The following is a 19,804-nucleotide window of genomic DNA, read 5'->3' on the forward strand; positions in this document are numbered from 1 at the left end:
GTTTATGGCTTTATTACATACATTGCATCCGTAATGTTTCTTTGAAGGCCAGAAAAGACATCCTTGGAATCCCCGGTCCAGGCCCGTTCCCACACACATCTACAGTAGAGTTCCCACCCCAATCTCAGCATGTGGTGGTTGTTGCGCAGCTGGACATTCCGCTGGGAACGGGAAAGTGGGCGATCGGTCGGATCTGGAGGTGTGAGGGTATTGATTAACCACCGCTCCTTTGATGTGAGGCGAGGTCCTACTGTAGGGGGCAATAAACTGCATCTGTCGGGCTAGGTGATGGCCTGGGATCAGGCTGGACAATCGGGCAGGGAGGAAGAAGTTGTCAAAAAAGGGGGGGGGCTGTTCCATGAATGGGATGAAAGAGCGAGGGGGTTCAGCACGGGATGTGGCTCAGAGACAGGGTCGCGTTAGAGGTGCGCTTATGGCCCAAGCAGGAGAGACCGGGGGCTGTCAGGGCGCGGGGGAATGCTTGCGAGGCTGGGGAGTGAGGGGGAGAGACGCGCAGGTTATTGGCAGTGGGCAGAGAGGTCATGACATATAAAATGGCTGCCACCTACGTTCGCGATGGGGCCTAAAAGGGACAAGATGGCGTGGCTACTGTTTCATGATTTTCGCTTTACTTTCAACAGTGGCTGTGGTGAACATAAATAAACGCCGCTTATGTATACCTAATTTTAGTCATTTTCCACAGGGGTTTAGAGTTGTAAAATAAGTGAATGAGGGCAAGGCACCCGCCCCGTCTCCATGCTTCAAAAGGCCCTTCAAGGTGAGCTGGGGGGAAAGCTGTGTTGAAGTGAATGGGGGTAAAAGGTGACGGGAAAAGGTCCATCTGTCATCACCTGAGACCATGTCCCATACTTTTAAAGTGGACCTTGTGGGGGTTCTGATATAAGTGTTTGGGGTCTATCCTTACGAGGGCGCCAAACCAGATCCCAAATGGTCCTACCCGTCACACTACGATCCATATGAAGCCAGTGCTTCTCCGAGTCTTTCTGGGTCTATTCCACCAGTACTCTCAGTTGGGCCGCTCTATAATATAGCTGGATGTCCGGCAGGCTAACCCCTCCTTTAGTGTGGGGGCGTCGCAACAAAGAATAGGAGAAGCGAGCCCGGCCTCCCTGCCAAATAAACCTCAGGATCAGGGACTTCATTCTTTGGAAGAAATCACAGTCTAGCTCGATAGGCAATGCCTGAAAGAGATAAAGCAACTTGGGCAGGAGAGTCATTTTCACAGCATGGATACGGCCCAACCAAGATAGGGAGAGTGATTTCCATTTCGTTAGTTCGGCCTGGATATGCGTAAGCAGTGGGGGAAAATTAGCCGTATAGAGCCCGCTAACCGTGGATGTCAGTTGGACCCACAGGTATTGAATAGCCGAAGTGGCCCAGGCTAGAGTTGTAATAGGTCGCAATGCGCAAACCGCCTCCGCCGAGAGTGTGAGGTTTAAAATAAAGGATTTGTTGGTATTTATCTTAAAGCCCGAGACCTGCTCCAAGCACTCTAGTTCCTCCTGTAAGCTCGGTAGAGATGTTTCCGGTACGGTCAGGGATAAGAGCACATCGTCCGCAAATAAAGATATCTTATGGGGCTCCCCCGTAAAAGTAATCCCCCAAATGGTAGGGTTGTTTCTGATAGCAAGCGCCAGGGGTGCAATACTTAAAGCAAAAAGTAGGGGGGAGAGTGGACAACCCTGCCTAGTCCCTCTAGAGTGTGGAAAGGGAGGCGAGGGTACTCCATTGACTACCACCCTGGAGCACGGAAAGCGATAGTTAGCTCGAATCATATTCAGGAATTTGGGGGAGAAGCCGAAGGCCGTGAGTGTATGGAAAAGGAAAGCCCAGTCAACCCGGTCAAAGGCCTTCTCGGCGTCGAGGCCTATGAGAACCACTGGAATATGTCACCTGTTTACCTTCTCTATGAGGTGGATAACCCTGCGCGTATTATCGTGTGTCTGGCGTCCTTTGATAAATCCGGATTGGTCCGGGTGGATAAGAATGGGCATGAGATCATTGAGACGTTTGGCAAGGATGGAAGAGTAGAGTTTTGCGTCTAAATTCAATAGGGCTATAGGCCTATAGGAGGCTGATGATTGGGGGACTTTCCCGGGTTTGGGAATTACTGAGATCATGGCTTCAGCCATGGAGCCAGAGGTCGTCCCCTCTTCCACCATTTTATTAAAGAGCGTCACCAAATAGGGAGAAAGATCAGGAGCAAAGGTTTTATAAAAAAGAGCCGTGAAGCCATCAGGCCCGGGGGCTTTGTTAGGCTTGAGAGCACCTATAGCCGCTGTGACACCCTCCAAGGTAATGGGAGCGGATAGGACATCATTCCACGTTTCTGACACCTGAGGGAGAGGGAGCGATCGGAGGTACTCGCGTTGCGCATTCTCCTCTAAGGTGTCTCCTGTGTATAGGTCCCGGTAAAAGGACCCAAAGAGAGCAGCCATGTCCCCATCCTTATGCTCTAGCCCCCCCAGAAGGATCCCGAATGCCTCCAATATATTCCCTCTCACGCTTACCTCGCAACTGCCGAGCTAGGTGCTTACCCATTTTGTTCCCCTGGGCATATGAGTGGTGGCGTAGCTTAAGAAGGGTAAATTCCGCTCTATTAGTATAAATGGCCAGCAATTTGCCCCGCACCGCTGTAAGTTGCCGTAGTGTCTGCCTTGTGGGGTTAGCTTTATGCTGCAGCTCTAGGGCGGAAAATGTTCAGACTCCAACGCCTCCCTCTGACGAGCGCGTTGCTTATTCAGGGCGGCATTGAGGGCAATACACTCACCCCGAAGGACAGCTTTTAGAGCATCCCAAGTTATGAATTCTGAGGTGTCTTCAGGCGGGTTGGCCTTAAGAAATTCGGTGATAGCGGTTCGAGGTTTAGTACAGGGGTCCTTGTTGCGGGTGAGAGAAGGTGGGAAGTACCATTTAGGAACAGCAGGCACCGGGCCACGCCAGTGGAGGCAAATAGAATATAGACTATGGTCAGAGACAGAGAGGGGGAAAATATTTGCTTCCTGTAGCTCACCTTGAAGGGACTGGCTAATAAAAATATAATCCAGCCGGGAATAGGTGTGATGGACATGGGAAAAGAATGTGTAATCCCTCGCTGTGGGTATAGCACCCGCCAAGAGTCAAGAAGATCGAGATCACGCATTGTCTGCTGCGTGTCCCCCGAAAAGTAACTCATGACTGCGCGTTGGGAGTGGGAACTGTCCAAATCTCTCTGCCAGATCAAGATAAAATCGCCCATTAATATTAGTTGCCCCTCGGCAAAGTCTGTGAGTTTCCCCAGAAAGGTGTGTAAGAATGTCGTCTGACCTACATTGGGAGCGTATAAAGCAGCAAAGGTACAAAGACGCCCTCTTAATAGACCCTTGACCATGACCCATATGCCCTCTCTATCGGAATGAACTCCCAGTGGCTGGAAGTGAGTAGCAGCACGGAACAGTAGGGCCACCCCTCGGTGCTTAGTGTGTGCAGAGGAGCGGTATATGAGGGGGTAAAGCTTGTGCTTGAGACTGAGGTCGTGGGCCCTGGCCAGATGTGTCTCCTGCAGAGCAACAACATCCAAGTGGTGGTCTACAATATATTTCCAAACTTTGAGCCGCTTCTGTGGGGAGTTAAGGCCCTTAACGTTCCAAGTTGCCAATGTGACCGGCGCCATGGTCCCTAGAAGAAACCCCCCTGCTGTCTAAGCCCGTGGAACCCCTCTACCCCCTCGCCCTCTAGGAGCCCTAAGCCTGAGCACACTACACTGAAATAGAGAGCAAGAAAGCCCATACGGAAAAATAAGAAAAAAACGCCACCACGTCCCTCCCACACCCACCCCACACCCCACAATAACCCATAAACAATCACTAACAGAAATAACCAATGGAAAACATCGTCAGATCACACAGTGGGGCGGAATCGCCCCCACATGGATCAGGGGAAACAACGGGTCCAGGGACCCAGTCCGCGCCCCGCCCCGGCGAGTATTCAAAAAGGAATCATCAGACCCCCAATAAAGCGAAATCGTACATGAACTACCCCAACATGCTACAGACCAACAAGCAATGAGGCCATACCATAGGAGGGCAATCATGTTTCAAGGCATCGGAGACCCCCTCCCCCTTGTGACGTCAACAGTGAAAGAGCAGAGGCCGCTCTCAGGTCCCAAAGTGCCTCAAAATTCTAGAAGCAGGTCAGGCCGGAATAATCAGTTAAAGCTGAAGGCCCCAATTGAGAAGGTACACAGCCACTAGCTGTGCCAGAGTCCTAGCGTGGTGCCCCTCCCTGTCAAATAGGGAAGAATATTGTCTCACCTTCCGCCGAAGCCCTGAACTCTTTGGGGCCTCTCTCCCATAAATGTAGCGGTTCAAGGCACAGCAGAGCCCCTTCGGGAGGCCAGGGAGACCCACCTCTATGGAGCCTCATTTAATGTCATCAGCGCCTGCCCCTTCTCGAGCTCGGCAACCAGGTCGAAGTGGATGATGCACCCTGAGAGGATTCTCCAGACGCCTCAGGAGGGGACACCCCCTCATCCGATGGGAGGCCCAGGAGATTTTGGCCGTCCTTCAAGTCGGTGATATGTCTCCGCTTATTGCAATATTCAAAACTCAATCCGAAAGGATATGTCCAGCGGTACCGGATGCCATCTGCCTATATTTTGGTGCTGATAGGCCGCAGCGCCTGCCTGCGCGCCAACGTAGCAGGGGCAACATCCTGATAGATAGCACAGGAATAATTCTGAAAAGAGATGGTGTCCTTCGCCCTTGCCGCCTGCAGCACAGCTTCTTTGAACTTATAGGAGTGGAACTTCCCCAACACATTGCGTGGCCGTTTCTGATCACCATTCTGCGGGGGTCCCACTCTATGGACTCTGTCCAGTTTTATCTTGAGTTTCTGGGGGCTCAGGATGTCCGCGACTAGCCCTTTCACAAAAGCTTCAATGTCCGGCCCCTCTGCGCCCTCCTCCAGGTCTCTGATACGAATATTCTCTCTCCGTGCCCGATTTTCAAGGTCTTCAGCCTTGAGTTGTGTCTGCTGCAGTTGTTCTTTAAGGGCCTGTAGATCGTCCTGGCACTCCCCAGCGAGCTGCTTATGCTCCTGGTGCTGCATCTCTAGGTCCAGGACTCTGGTCCCGACCGAGTCTATATCTTGTTGAAGAGATGTCAATCGCTCAGATAGATCGGTTCAAAGTTGATCGATGGAGGACTTGATGTCCTGGCAGAGTTCAGTGCGTAGCTCGGTCTTATAGTCCTTGAGCATGGACATTAAGTCCGCTTTCGAGAGGGCCATGGTGGTTTTGTCAGTACTCCCCCGGAGAGTCAGGTGTTTATCCGCAGAAGCAAAGAAATCCGACACCTTACTGGTCCCCTTGTTCGTGCCCTTCTTCGGCGGCATGGGGAGGGGGCCCGCCCGGACAGAGAGCCCCAGATATCAAAGCGTCCCCTTATCCGGACTCGTGGCAACCGTGGGGGGGAAGAAACAGTGGCTTGCTCCAGTGCCCGACACCTCCTTCAGGATCAGCGTAGGTTGCCCTCAGCGCAGTCGGAGTTCTGGATTGGCGGTAGGTAGAAGGCACAGCCGAGAGAACCAGGCCACAGACATGAGGTTAATGGCGACAGGGGCCTCCAGGCCAGAGCATGGGAAGGGGGCAGCGCCTCGGGAGCCGCAGCAAGAGACTCAAGACCATCCGTGCAATAGCGCGCCCTCCAGGGCTCCACTCTTAACACAGGCTAGGCTGGGAGGGGGGCCCCTTCACTCGTGTCCCCTTCACCCGCAGGTCGCAACGGTGGCTGGGCCCAAGGGGGCAAATCCTCAGAGACTCATTTCTCAGCGCTCATAGCTCCTCAGATTCAGGCAGGGGGGAGCATGAAGAAGGCCCCCAGGGACCCGCAGCACCTGGCGGGAGCCATCTTAGAGTCAGGCATGGAAGTGCTCACCTCCTCGCAATGACCGCCGAGGTTCCAGTTCTCTGCCGTCGCTTCGGGGCTCACTGTGGTAGTTCCCGCTGATCCGATGTCCCCCGCAGCCCCAGGAAATGTCTTAGCGACCGCGACGCAGCTCCCCTTCAACGCCGCTCACCGCTGTCCGTTAGCCGCCATTTTGTCCGCGAGTCCCCCTCTGCCGCTGCCACCAGCGCGTGGTGACCTCTCAGGGTCCCGGAGAGCCTTCCAAACCCTGCCACCGGTGCCTCACATAGTCCGCTGCCCGAGGGTGCACAGGAGGGGGGATTCCTCAGCTAGAAGCCGCCGGTAGAACTCGCCAGACAGCGTGCGGACCGGGAGCCGATGCAGGCTACGTCTGCTCGGCCATCTTGCCCGGCCACGCCCTCTGTTTTAACATAAATAAAAGGCATGGTCATTTACAATGCCAACAGCTTAAACTCTCGTAAATGCGAGACCTATTGCATTGCAAGCGCTTGTTTTTACTGTTGTGTTGGGCTGCAAGGACGCTGCAGCCCCCAGAAACATTAAAAAACACACCCACAGTAAGTCTCCTGGATCGTTGAATCCATGATCCCAGGAAAGCTTACCATATTTCAGTTACAGTAAAGGGTCCACTTGTGGTTGGTTCTATGGCTGCACTTTGTGGCCTAAAAATGTTTAAAAAAGACTCAGACATTTTTTTTTTTTAATGTGTCACTCAAAATAATTTGAGACAATCCCTATTATTAATCATTGCAATGTGTGAATTTATGAAATATACATTTGATTGTGGTCATTTGTGAATTTTTGACTAAACCATTAGGTCTGCTTTATATGTATGTTGATGTGCTGACCCTTTGATAAAGCCATTAGGCCCATCGCTTTTTATTTATTGGTATTTTGAGCCTTCCAGCCAGTCCAGTAGGTCTGAACATAGTCAGCCAGGCGTGGCAGAGGGTTGGGTGCCTGTGGAGTGTTGGGTGCATGGCCTGGCCGGAGGGCCAAACCCAGGCCACACATGATGATCTACATCTTATATTACGTTTAAACAAAACAAAGGTTAAAGTGGCATTATGGTTAGGAATTGTATGAATGTGTTACTTTACATTTAAAAAGAAACCTTAGAAATTCAATAAAAAAACAAAGGTTAAAGGGACATTATAGTTAGGTGAAAATTTAAGTTACAATATACCATTTTAAATTATCAAAACCACTGAAATTCACCAGTTATAGTCATCTCAAGCGACTATAACTAATAACCTAAAGTAACTAACTTGCACCCTCGCTATGTATTGCTAAATAGCTCACGTATTGAATCACTTATCACATGTTCTATAATATCATTGATAACATCACTGCAATATCTGAAATGATATCACTGATGACAAGTCTGTGCTTGAAGGGGCGCAAGTTATACTTTAGTGGACGTGTTATACCCGTGATCAAGGCGTTCTGCTGAAACACATTGGGATGGGATGCTTGATTGGGAGATGTGTGTGTGTGTATGTGTGCGTGTGTATGTACATTAAATGTGTGTGACAGGATATGGAAGGAAACCACATAGGCTAACCTGCATTGCCCCATCAGGTAAAGAACTACAAGGCTAATAATTAGCTAGCCATATTGCTTTACCTCCAGGGAAATTGAGACGGCTTGTTTGGCAATCGTTCTTTTCATCCTGTGGTACTATAAAACGTGGCATGACTATGGTGCTATATCTACTCGGGCAGTATTGATACTTGCCTAAAAATCTTCCTGGCTGTACTCGGCCTACACTGGTCTGTCTGTGGTGCTTTAAATATAAATTGGAGATGTGCTAGCTGTACTGTAGTGCTTTACTTGTCCAGGAAATGTATATAATTTGCTGATTACGACATTGCTCATTCTGGGCCAATAGAGGTCTGATTGTATTGATTTTTCAAATGGCAACGTATTAGCTTGTCATTCATGATTAATAGGACTTTTGTGGAAACAGGCCTAGTTGTAGTGTTCAACATGTTTGGCAATACGTGCCTGGTTGTGGTGGTTTGCATATGGGGCAGGCCACGCTTGGCTATGGTACTGCACATTGGAGGGGCACTGTGGAAATATGCCCCTTTTGGTGTTGCTTTATATACTGAGACAATGCGCATATGCATATAATTGGTGTCATGGCTCTATACATACTTGTGGGTTGTGGAAACTGGCATGATATGGTGCATTACGTACTGATTGGCTGGGTATTATAATGTGGCAATACAGTACGATTGGCCTATTTGATCTTCAAAGATTATGGCTGGTAATATTGAATACAATGCAGGAATCTGAATATTTATGAAGATACCTAATAAAGGATACCTCATATTTCAACACCTGAACAACACTTTTTTATACGTATTGGAATTACAGCCTCAGAAACAGTGATGGGCATTATTTTCAGGCGCAATATTTAAAACTGGTGTAATTTCTCCAGCAACACACATTTGCTAGTTGGATGTTTAAACCTGTGGGTTCACATTGCATTAGGCATTAATTTCCTGCCGCATAAATGTATGCCTGGTTGGGTAGCCAGTGTTTTGTAGTAGGCATTCAGTCCCTTTACAGGCAAATGTATGACTTTCTTCAGCAGCAAAATATTTCTCTTGGCTTCAGTGGCAGGCCCTGTGGTGCTGGCTTTTTTCATTAATTGCCCTTCAGGACTGATTATAACATCTACGGACTTTTTACCAAGGTTTTTTTTAAATAATTATGCTGTAAAATGCACAGGTGTGTATTTTTTCTCTGCCTGGCCTTTTGGTTTAGACCTCCAGTCCTGAGCATGTGATCTTGAATGTTGTCTTTGCTGCGGTACAGTTCCATCATTTCACTGCCTCACTGAACGAGGTTCTACCGATACCTTGCCTTGTGTAGGTGTTGGGAGGAACAGTTAGCTGAGGTTCTTGTCTAGAGCAGGGATTTCTGTTCTGTGATTATCTTGACATTTTTACATGGATGAAGGCCGAGTCCTTGCCTTGGGTGGTCCTGTGAGCTGCCTGAGGGTGTATCATCTGCTCATAGGTGGCTAGTGAAGAGCTTGGGGTCAATCAGGCAAAGGTGTAGTTATTTTGGACTCTTTGCAGTCATTGGAGTAGCAAGAACTGAGATTATAGGTAGATTCTTTTTGCATAGTCTGCATAAGACGGGGAAGTGTGATGTCAGCGGTAGCTTCTGTGAGTAACGTAGACGAGGAAAATGTGTTGCTGAGTTTTCAGGATGCAGAAATCACTTCTTGTTTCCTGGTTCACTCCCAGCACGTGTGCTCTTCTCCTTCCAATGCAGCAAAGGGCTGTTAGAAGATAGCTGTCAATGTGCCTGAAGGCACCTCGTTATTCACCATTAATTTACCTGCACTGCCTACTCTGTGGGACAGTAAGGGCAACACAAATGCTAATCCTTTATATCTGCAGTGCAACCCTAGAGCTGTTACAGTGCAAACCTGTGCCTTATGCATATCGACATTTGCTTGACAAAAAGATGTCACTGTTTCCACTTTTCCCTGCGAACCTGAAGTCTGTCTCACAATTGCAGGCAAGGAGAGATGGAAAGCGAAGTCAAAGGGAAGCACATGATCAAGGAGGGGCAAGCACGAATGAGTGGGAGGGGGGTGATGGATAGATCAAGAGGAAAAAATAAACTCTGATATCAGTATGGGTGAACATTTGCACATTGAATATTTCAATACAGAGAGATGTCATGCACCCAAACATGTTGGTTCCAAATAGCTCTCACCATTTCCTATTTTTATAGTGAATGTGTTGCTTCCAAATTAATCAGACTTCTGGTGTTACTTGACCACATAGGTCTTCTCGTTTGTTTCTTTCATGGTCAGAGAAGGCCTGTCTCCATTTCTTCTTCAAAATAGAGTTAGAGAATCAAATGCGGATTTACATAGTCAGAGTCCTTTACCATGCTAATATTGGGAGCTCACACATGAGTAACTTTGAGCCAGCCCAACCAGAATTCAAGAGCCATTGCTCCCTTGAAGCATGTCCGCGTCTCCAGGAGGCATCTCATTCATAAACAGAGTTCAAAATATAGAAGGGTTAAAATGGCTTCTATCATAATGCTCATTAACCTTATAAATGCCTAATTACTCAAAGTAGAGAAAGGGTCCTGATCGGTGCCCCTCTCGTGGAACGTTTTGCAGCAAAATATGCCTCTTCCACTGTTGGCTTTGCAAATGTTTGTTTGCAAATGATTCAAAATTCAGGAGGAAAAGCAAACATATACCGGATGGTATCTCATAATTCTACATTGAATTCAATGTTTTCAATCTTTATAAATGGCATTGTTTATTGTTCAAATACGTTTCATTCAAGAAGGTCTGAACAGAACTTAGAAAGAATTTGGAAGTGTCAAAATGTTAAGGGAAATGCTTGGCAAGCCCTAATTTACTTTCCATAAGATTCAGCCCTTTGGGCATCTGCAGTATCCTAGGGAGAAGAGTTATAGGCCTCCAGGAGAAGTGTCATGCTATGTACACCTTCTGCCCCAGACACTAGAACCCATTTTGATTAAGCATTTGCATTGTTCTTGCATCATGTAAGGTGAAGCAAGGGCAATGCAAAGGCGTCAGTAATATTTACAAAGCCACCAAGGCCTGATTTGCCTGGCCTTGCATGGCTTTGTAAATCAATGTACCGCAAGGTAGCAGCTTGCGCTGCGTTATCCTACATTTCAGCTTGGGAGGCATTCCATGGTTGGAGCATGGGAGTTCCCATGCAGCCACCTATGGATTTTGGCCCATTCTCAGATTAACAAAGAATTGTCCATTTGGGAATGTGTCAAAATGTCACGCATTGCCAAGTGAGGCTTAACGAGGAGAAATATCTTTATTTCTCCCCATTATTTTCTCTTTCCACTTGCGCTGCATTCTGCAGTACATGTAGAAATAGGAAAATACCTCTAAAGTTTGCTTTTGTGCAGAAAGGTGTGTCTTCCTGCACAAAAGTAATCCTGCCTGTAACACAGGCCCCCCTGCCCTATAGTGCATTGGCACTGGGCTGAACAAAGTGCACCAGCTCAAGAAGAGAGCAAAAATGCTCCATATCTTTCTAAGTATGGCGCATTTCTGCTCTCTCCCATTGACGCTACCCAGCACAGCACAACAGCTTTGCTTACTGCCATGCGTTGTGCTAACATTTAGTAGGGCGAGTGTATCAGATGCTCCAGTGTGCCCCAGTGTCATGAAAGGTCTTTATGTGCCAATGCTTGCGCTTTTCATGCAATATGTAAAATGCCGGAGATAAAGCAGAACCAAGTCCTTATAGTCTGCTTTCAACCTTACCGCAGTAAAAAAATCCCTGTTGCTGTGCTTTCACAGATAAGTTGGCAGGATTGGGTGAAACAAGGTGAGGGGTAAAGGGAGTGTACATTCAAGAGAGGAAAGCAGAACTAGAAAACACAAGAACTCTCAGCAGCAAACAGAGGAGAGTGCTAGAAAATCCATTGAGTGCAGGAAGGAAAAGAAAAAAATGATTCCCTGAATGTGAGCAGTGGAAGTATACTATCATCTAATCAAAAGGATATTAAAGAGGCGAGGCTCCAGAGGAGGGCCAAACATAAGAATGAGAAGGCAATGTTTGAGCTGCAAGGCAGGTGAGACCTAAAAAGGGACACTCACCATAGGACTTCACTATTCTGCTATAGCAGTAACTAAACTCGACAGAATTACATCAATTTCCAGACCAGTGTCAAATTCTTTGTCTGGGGGTGCAGCTCTTTCATGGAATTGAACATTGCTACATCTTCTTCGTCGAACAGCAAACCATAAGTAATTACTTCAGTGATGCTGGGAAGCCTAGAGATGCATTGGACAAATGCTGTCATTGTGGTTGCATGAGCCTTGATTAGGTGTTGGGAGGTTTTGCCAATATTCAACTCCTTCAAATTAGGCAGATTGTCCAGGGTTTGAAAGAACTCTCTCCATCCAGATTCTGTAATTTCCTCGCACAGGATGCAATGCATTATCTCCAGATTCATAAGACAACCATCTTTGGCTGCGTGTGCTGAAACGAAAGAAAAAACATAATTTAAACATTCATCACTGCATGAAGTCATCTGGTGATATACAAGTTATTTCTTCAAATGACTTCCCCGCATTAAGAGTCCATCGCTCAGCCAACTTCACTGCTGCACACTAAAAAAACTCCTATCCTGATGTGTTAAAGGGATGCTTCAAAGTCCCAAGGAAGGCTCACTCAATCTTCGCTGACTACCTATAGCATTTATTGCAACAGACATTATATTCCATCTTCTCCAGTTTTGAATCAATGTGTTTTTTTTAAAGGACATTTACTTAATTTCTTTTAACCAGGAGTTCAATTTATAATTTTAGATCCAGCTATGGGTCAGTACAATACATAGACTGTATAATAAATTAATTATGGCAAACAGAGTACTACAAATTTAGTCGATCTTCCCATCACACCCTATTCCGCCCCTTTAACATGAAAAAGGCAACATATTTTGGCATATCCGGCTGATGCATTCTACCTCGGACCCCTGCCTTCCTCGTTTCCATCTTTGGGCCCCAGTACCACTTCCCCCCCAAGCACCAGCCCCAATTTGCCCAAGAAACATACCCGATGTCCTCCACCGCAGGGGTAATAAAAGCATGTGAGTTCCTTCTGAGAGACGTCCAAGTAGTCATTACTTGCCCTTCGAAGAGAAGATGGGTACCTTCCAAATTATAGAAGGATTCTCCATGAGAAGCATATCAACGTTCTCATCCTCTCAAACGATCCTGACTTTGTAATCCTTACTGAAACTCCTCACCTATCCTAGACCTACTGGTCCCTTCTAGTCATATAATCCACCTAGAGAGAACTGTGAAACCCAGCGGTGGATTAGCCTGCATTTACCGAAACACAATCTCAGTTTATCAAACAGACACCATCTCTTTATCCACTGGTGAATATCTTTGCATCAACATCACAAACAACAACTGCCTCATTAGCAAAGGTCACATAATGTACCCCCCCCCCCCCCCCGGTGATAATCTGCTGTTTATTGAACAGCTAATCAAAGTCATCACTTCCAACAACAACTCAAAAGTATGGCAGATTTTTCTAGGCGCCAGATGGGGGTGTCCTACTCTTTGTTTTTTCCGGCCAAGCTACGCATCGGGCATAATGGAGGAACCACTTTCTTTACCACCCCCCAGGACGTATGGGGATGGTTTGAGGACCAAGATCCCCGAGGGCAACAGCGTGGAGAGGAGGGTCCTGCGGATAAAAGCTTGTCGAACTCCCCTGGTAGAGGGGCTGCTTCAAAGAACCACCCGACGGCGGAGGAGGCAAATCGAGCTAAGGCCAGTGCGATCGCAGCAGTGGCCTCATTGAGTGCAGCGGGAACCTGGGAACCGGCACCACCCTCTGGGGAAGACCAGAGGGACTCGGACTCAGAGACCAGCTCGAATTCGGTGGGGGATGCCAGCCAGACCCTGCCACACGTAACTCCCAGATCAGCAGATGTGAGGTGGGCCACGCGTGCAGGTACTTCCAGGACTATGCTCGGGGGCAGGAAAAAGGAGACTGATGGTAATGTTCTGCTACTTCTCACTTGAGGGAGGTTCCCTGATGCTTATTTGTGAAGTGATGGCCGGGGGGGGGGGGGTAGGGGGTGGGGGGGCAGGGGGGCTGAGAGGACGGCAACCTCTCGGTGGACTTTGGCCTCATCGTCACCTCTGAACTTTGTTTGTTTGAGCACTGAAGTGCGTAGTTTGGATGGGGGGGCTGTTTTCACTTGTCCTGGGAAGAGGGTGTTGGGACAGTTATTGTAATGTTTGGAAGGGGTTGGTATTTTGGGTCATGGGGAGGGATGCTGCTGCCGACGGGGGGAAGTGCCACGTCCTGCTGTACTGTAAGAGTTACTGGCAGGCTGCGCGAAGAGGTGCTAGGTCCGGGCCATGCAAGGGGCGAACATGTGCACTCATGCAGCAGACACAGGCCACCTATAGCATAATGTTGTGGAATGTTAGGGGCATGCATTCTATGAGTAAAATGTATAAAATATTCTCACAGCTAAATAGGAGAGGGGTGCAGATAGCGATGCTCCAAGAAACCCATATAGTAGATAAGGAAGGTGAGGCTCTGCACAGGCACTGGAGAGGACAGGCGTTCTACACATCATATTCAGCATTTTCTCGGGGGGTGCTGATCTGGATGCGGGCGGGGGTCCCCTTCCACCCCATAGAGCACAAAATTGATCCGGGGGGATAGGTACGTGATTGTCTCCGGAAGGTTGGACGGGCAGGATGTTACTCTAGTCAATGTATATGGCCCGAATGTGGATCATTTTAGATTTCTGGAGCAGCTGTTGGGGGTGCTGGCACCGTACATGACAGGGGCAGTACTAATAGGGGGAGATTTTACTTGTATTGCAGATACTGACATGGACCGATCACACCCGCCTCTTCGAGACTCCCCGGTACACGTGGTGGCTAGAGCTTTTAGGGACTGACAGACTCGTTGGGGACTGGTGGATGTGTGGCGCAGGGCACACCCGACAGATAGGGACTACTCACATTTATCCCACACTCACGATTTACACGTCCGCTTATACACCTTTCTGAGCACACTGGACCTCTACACCCAGCTGGGTGGGACAGAATACCTCACTAGGACGGTCTCGGACCATAATCCACTAACGTTACGATACAGGGGAGGTAGGATCTTGCAGCCCATCCCTCCATGGCGCCTCAAACCGGAGGCGCTTGAGGATCAGGTCTTTCAGCAAGAGACTAGGGAACACATCATACAATCTTTTACTGACAATGCGGGCACCACGGACTCCAGAATCACGGAATGGGAGGCCTTCAAGACTGTGATCAGGGGGAACTGCATGGCTGCATCTATTGGGGTCTGTAGGACGCTCACAGCCGACCTAGAAAGAGCGGATGGGGTACTCAGGGCATTAGAGAGGAGGAGGCCGGAGCACCCAGAATTGAGGCAGGAACTCCTTGAAGCTAAAGCGGAGGTGGCAGTGCAAGTGGAGCGTCTAAGATGCTTTGATTTCCAGAAGTACATGGATAGGACACATGATGAGAGGGACAAAGCTGGGCGTCTGTTGGCATGGCTCGCTGACTCATCCAGACGGGGTAATCCTATACTGACGATCCACGACCAGGGAGGACGTCCTTTATATATGCAGGAGGAGGTTAGTGGCCGGTTTAGGGAGTACTACGTCTGCCTAGATAAAAGCACTGGCAACCGTGACATGGACAGGATAGCAGAATACTTGACACCCCTTCCGCTCCATTCCTTAGCGGTGGAGGAAGCGGAAGGGCTAGGAGTGGCGATTACGGCGCAGGAAATCAGGGAGGCAGTCAAAGCGATGGCGCGGGGGAAGGCTTTGGGCACAGACGGACTGCCCCAGGAGTTCTATGCCATGTACCTGGTAGAGCTGGCTCCCAGGCTGGTGGAATAATACACGGCTACATGGGAGGGCAGGAAGCTACCGCCCACAACGAGGGAGGCGGTAATGGTTCCCCTGCTTAGACCTGGCAAGGACCCAACTGAGTGCTTAGCCTACCGACCGCTGTCGATGCTAAACCTCGATTTTAAAATTCTCAGTAAGATATTGGCCACCAGGTTGCTGCCACACATGACATCTTTGGTGCATTCCGATCAAGCGGGTTTCATCCCTAGCAGAAATACCACCCTGAACATCAGGAGGCTGTTTACAGTGCTACAGCAGGGGGCAGCAGAGGCACAGGAGGGGGCGATCTTTGCCATTGATATCGAGAAAGCATTCAATAGCCTTGAGTGGGAATACTTGTATGCAGTTCTAGCAAAGATGGGGCTGGGGCAGGACTTTATCCAATGGGTTCAAATACTCTATACGGACCCAGTGGTGCGGGTATGGACGGGCCGCACCATCTCCCTACAGTACGGGGTGGAGAGGGGTACACGACAGGGGTGTCCCCTTTCCCCCCTGCTGTTCGCACTGGGGGTAGAACCACTGGTGTGTATGGCACGATCAGGGACGCCATTGGAGGGCATTCGACTAGCAGAGCAAACACACCATATCGCATTATATGCGGATGATTTGCTCCTTTTTCTAAAGGACACAGGTATGGCGTTGAAGGGAGACCCCGGCATATGACTGACGAGTTTGGAGCTCTTTCTGGGCTCTGTGTCAACTAGCAGAAGTCACGACTCTTCCCGATAGTGGGAGAGGCCCTGCCGCCTGTGGGCCTAGGGAACCTTCAGTGGGAACCACGCTGTTTTAGATACCTGGTGGTTAAAGTGTACCATGATCTCTCTGATGTTCAGGAGGGAAATGTAGGGGGGGCTCTCCGATCGCTCAAAGGCAGTATGGCATTTTGGGGGACGCTGCCCTTGTCAGTGGCGGGGCGAATATCCTTGCTAAAAATGGTGGCATTGCCTCGATTGTTCTATTTTTTTACCGCATCCCAGTGTGGATCCCTAAGGCGTGGTTCAGATCCCTTGACTCTCTTCTGACTACTTTTATATGGGGTCGCAGCAGGCACAGAGTGGCGTTGGCCACATTGCGCAGGGCGCGAGCGGCGGGGGGTCTAGCGGTGCCGGATATGGAGAATTATTATTTGGTGGGTCAGCTCCAACGTTTCACACAGTGGGTAGCAGGAAGCCTAGATCCGGGCAGGAGGACGCCCCCATTCACCCCGAGTAGAACAGCTGTCCTGAGTACACTCATGGGTACCATCAAACAGCGTGCACTGACCACTTCAGAGCATAAGGTGATAAGAAGCTGCTGGATCAGGTGTCTTCAGAAAACCAAAACCAAACGATCTTACTCCCTGGAGATGCCTGTGGCTTTGTTGGAGGCGCTCCCGCATGGGGGTCAGTGGAGGGGATTTGAGGAGTGGGCACTAAGGTAGGAGATTTATATGGGGATGGGGAACTGCTCACGTTTGAGGCATTCCAAGCTAGTTGGGATATCCCACAGGGACAATTTCTACTGTATGGGGCAGTCACTGGGGCCATGCGGAGACACTGGGGTCATGGGCTATTAGAACCACCCACACATTCTACATGTGAATACATAAGTCTAGCAGGCGGTGCCATTAAGGCGGTCTCATGTCTCTATAGAGTCATTAGACAGGATTCCACAGGGCCACTGGAAAGTCGGAAAGGTAACTGGGAAGTGGACACGGGTATCCCCATAGCAGAGCAGGATTGTGACAATACACTGCTCCGAGCCACCAAGGTCTCCCGCAATGCGTGATTCCAATTAATTAGTTTTTATACTCTGCATAGGGCGTATATTACCACTGACAGGATTAACCAATATTTTGGTTGGGGGGATGCGTCTTGCCCAGATGCCAGGAGATAGGGGCTAGCTATCTTCACATGATGTGGAGTTGCCCGAAGATAGAGGGGTATTGGCAGGAGGTAGTTCGAGAGACAGCGCGAGTTACAGAGAAGGAGATCCCCACCCCTGGTCATGTACTGCTCAATCTATTTCCCCACTCCGCTAAAACCAAGGTCACAGCCAGGTTCCAAGACCTGGCATACATTCTGGCGAAACGTGAACTTACCAGCAAGTGGAAGGCCCGGGCTGGTCTGGGGGACGGCAACTGGAAAAGGGAGCTAGTGAAATGGGCAAGCTGTGAACATAGAATCTTGCTTAGGAACGCGAAAAGAGGTATAGGGAGATTGGAGCGGGCACAGGCTTGGGGGGTGTTGGTAGATGATCTGCAGAATGAGGACCAAGAGTCGACACGTAGCTCGCCACGGGTGGCATCCCATCTGGCTAGCCCTGGGGAGCAGGATCAAGAAAGAGTTGAGGGGGGACATTACTGGGTCATGGTACCCTAACATCCACCCACATGGCGTGCTCTCTGAACAAGGCACAAGGACGTAGCGAGTACAAATGGGACCCAGACCATATACGCAGTGAGAGTTGAAGTAGCAAGGAGGTCGGCAGCAGGGGGGGATACTGTTAGACTGTTAACGTTGCTGAGAATCCAGTATAGCAACCATTGCTGAATGTGGCAGACAGGTGTAGGATAAGTGGAGGCTGGGAAGGGAGACGCGCAAACTCATTGAGACAGACCCTACAGGGGGAAAAATGGGTGTTCCCTGACCGGATGATAATGTAATTGTATTTTGCTGAATGATAAATGCCAATAAAATCTGTTAAAAAAAAACGTTATAAATAAATACAATATTTTATAGCTGCTCGCATCACTGCTCCATCTCGAGAGAGCACAAATCTTTCCATTAAAATGCAATAGTCACGTTGGTTGTCCCCAGACACTTTTGAGAGGTGCCGCTCTGGCCATATTTGCGTAGTTGTCTGTTTGGAGCTCTAGTAACAAGGTCTAAGGGTCGTGTTTACTAAAGCGCAGCATGTACAGCCGGCATGACACCGCTTCAGATCTCAGTAAAACAACAAGAACTGCAGTAACATAGCTCAGCAAGTTAAGACTTGTGTGAGGCGATCTGTTCATAAACTGTACGACACTGATTCTTTACTTATTGGACATACTCATGTTTTCATTCTTTTGTTGAAAAGAGTACACTTGAGTAACGTAAGCAGCAGCTGCAACCTAATTGTTAAAGGACAGTGTTTTTTGTTCCAGTGCACTCTAAAAATGGACAATGTTAATTTATCTCTAAGATGGTTTTGGGTGCATAGGCTGTAATACAGCACACATTTCTACCATAAATGCATGTGACAGCAAAACAGAATTGGTTTAAATCACACCACAATAATAGTCTCTCCAGTGACACCGCAGATGGCAACTGTATTAAATCATCTCAGAGCCTTGACGCGGCTCAGTTAGCGATTCTCACTTTTGTGGTATATATATACCCACGTGTCTACTGAAGTCAAAAGCGTCTTAGTGGATATGGCCTACTGAGTAAATCGATGACTTCTGAACCAAGAACAACATTATCTAATCTAATGGCACTTGCCCATCACCACACTCTGTGATTTTGGACAAGTGACTTGCGCTTTGGTTTTCGCATGTGTCAACATCTGAGAGAGAATGCAAACCATCTGAGAAAATGGAAATGTGACTTTTTCTGACAAATAAATGAAGTGCATAGCCTACTTTTTGCTACCAGGCTCCTGACGACGTCTGCATTCTGTCTGAGTGACATATGTTTTTTAGCCCTCCTCCTTTCTGGTTGTAAGTCCCGAAAGAGGTTTACCATGTAGCAGAGCGGCGGGAGACGCCTGTCGATTCTCTGGCCCCCAAACTCCAGCTGCTGCTGCACAGGCCACCTGACTACACTCCAGCTGCCCCCTGTAGCCTGTATCATTACAAGGCTACAGAGAATGGTGATAAAGTCAAGCATTGTAGCGCAAGAAGCTACAGTGTGGGTGGTCAGTCCTGCCAGACACCCCGGACCTTTATACTAAAGAATTTCTTCAAGGCAGCCCTGAGGCACTTTTAGAACCTATGGCCAATCCCTGAGCGCTGTACTCAGGTATTACAGACGTAACACTGGCCTCCGGAAGCGAGGTAACACTTATTTTGCACCTGCATTGTTGGGAAGGAGGGAGAGACTTGTTGAGATGAGGCGAGAATTACACTTGTCTTGTAAATTTCACAGCGTTGCTGATCGTCGACGGTGCCCGCGTGTCATGAATACTTTGATACGTGTCTTAGGAACAGTGTAACCTCTTTATTTTTAGATAGGAGAAATTAGGAAGCTGCCCTGTACACATCTTATGCCCCCAAACACCAACTCCAAACAATGCGTGAGCAAATTTGCCTTTGTAGTGCAAAAAGTCCTGAGCTCTGTAGCTTAATCAGCCCCGGGGAAGTGGCGATCCCCTGGGGGAGTATAATAATGCACTTCCCCCGGGATTTGGCCCACCCGGGAGCTTAACAGAAACGAGGCGCGGGAGACCGCACTTAATTT

General features: G+C 48.7%; 1 protein-coding gene across 1 annotated transcript in view; it reads right to left on the bottom strand.

Moving 5' to 3' along the window:
* Positions 1–10,308: 10,308 nt before the first annotated feature.
* LOC144818167 (baculoviral IAP repeat-containing protein 1-like) overlaps positions 10,309–19,804 on the bottom strand; it is a 1,283,508-nt gene continuing 1,274,012 nt past the window's right edge. The window contains exon 12 of the mRNA XM_078675291.1: positions 10,309–11,947. Within this exon, the coding sequence (XP_078531417.1) occupies positions 11,610–11,947 (338 nt within the window). The 3' untranslated portion in view covers positions 10,309–11,609. The remainder of the gene's footprint in view (positions 11,948–19,804) is intronic.

Source organism: Lissotriton helveticus, chromosome 2_1, assembly GCF_964261635.1.
Source record: "Lissotriton helveticus chromosome 2_1, aLisHel1.1, whole genome shotgun sequence".
Classification (NCBI taxonomy): Eukaryota; Metazoa; Chordata; class Amphibia; order Caudata; family Salamandridae; genus Lissotriton; species Lissotriton helveticus.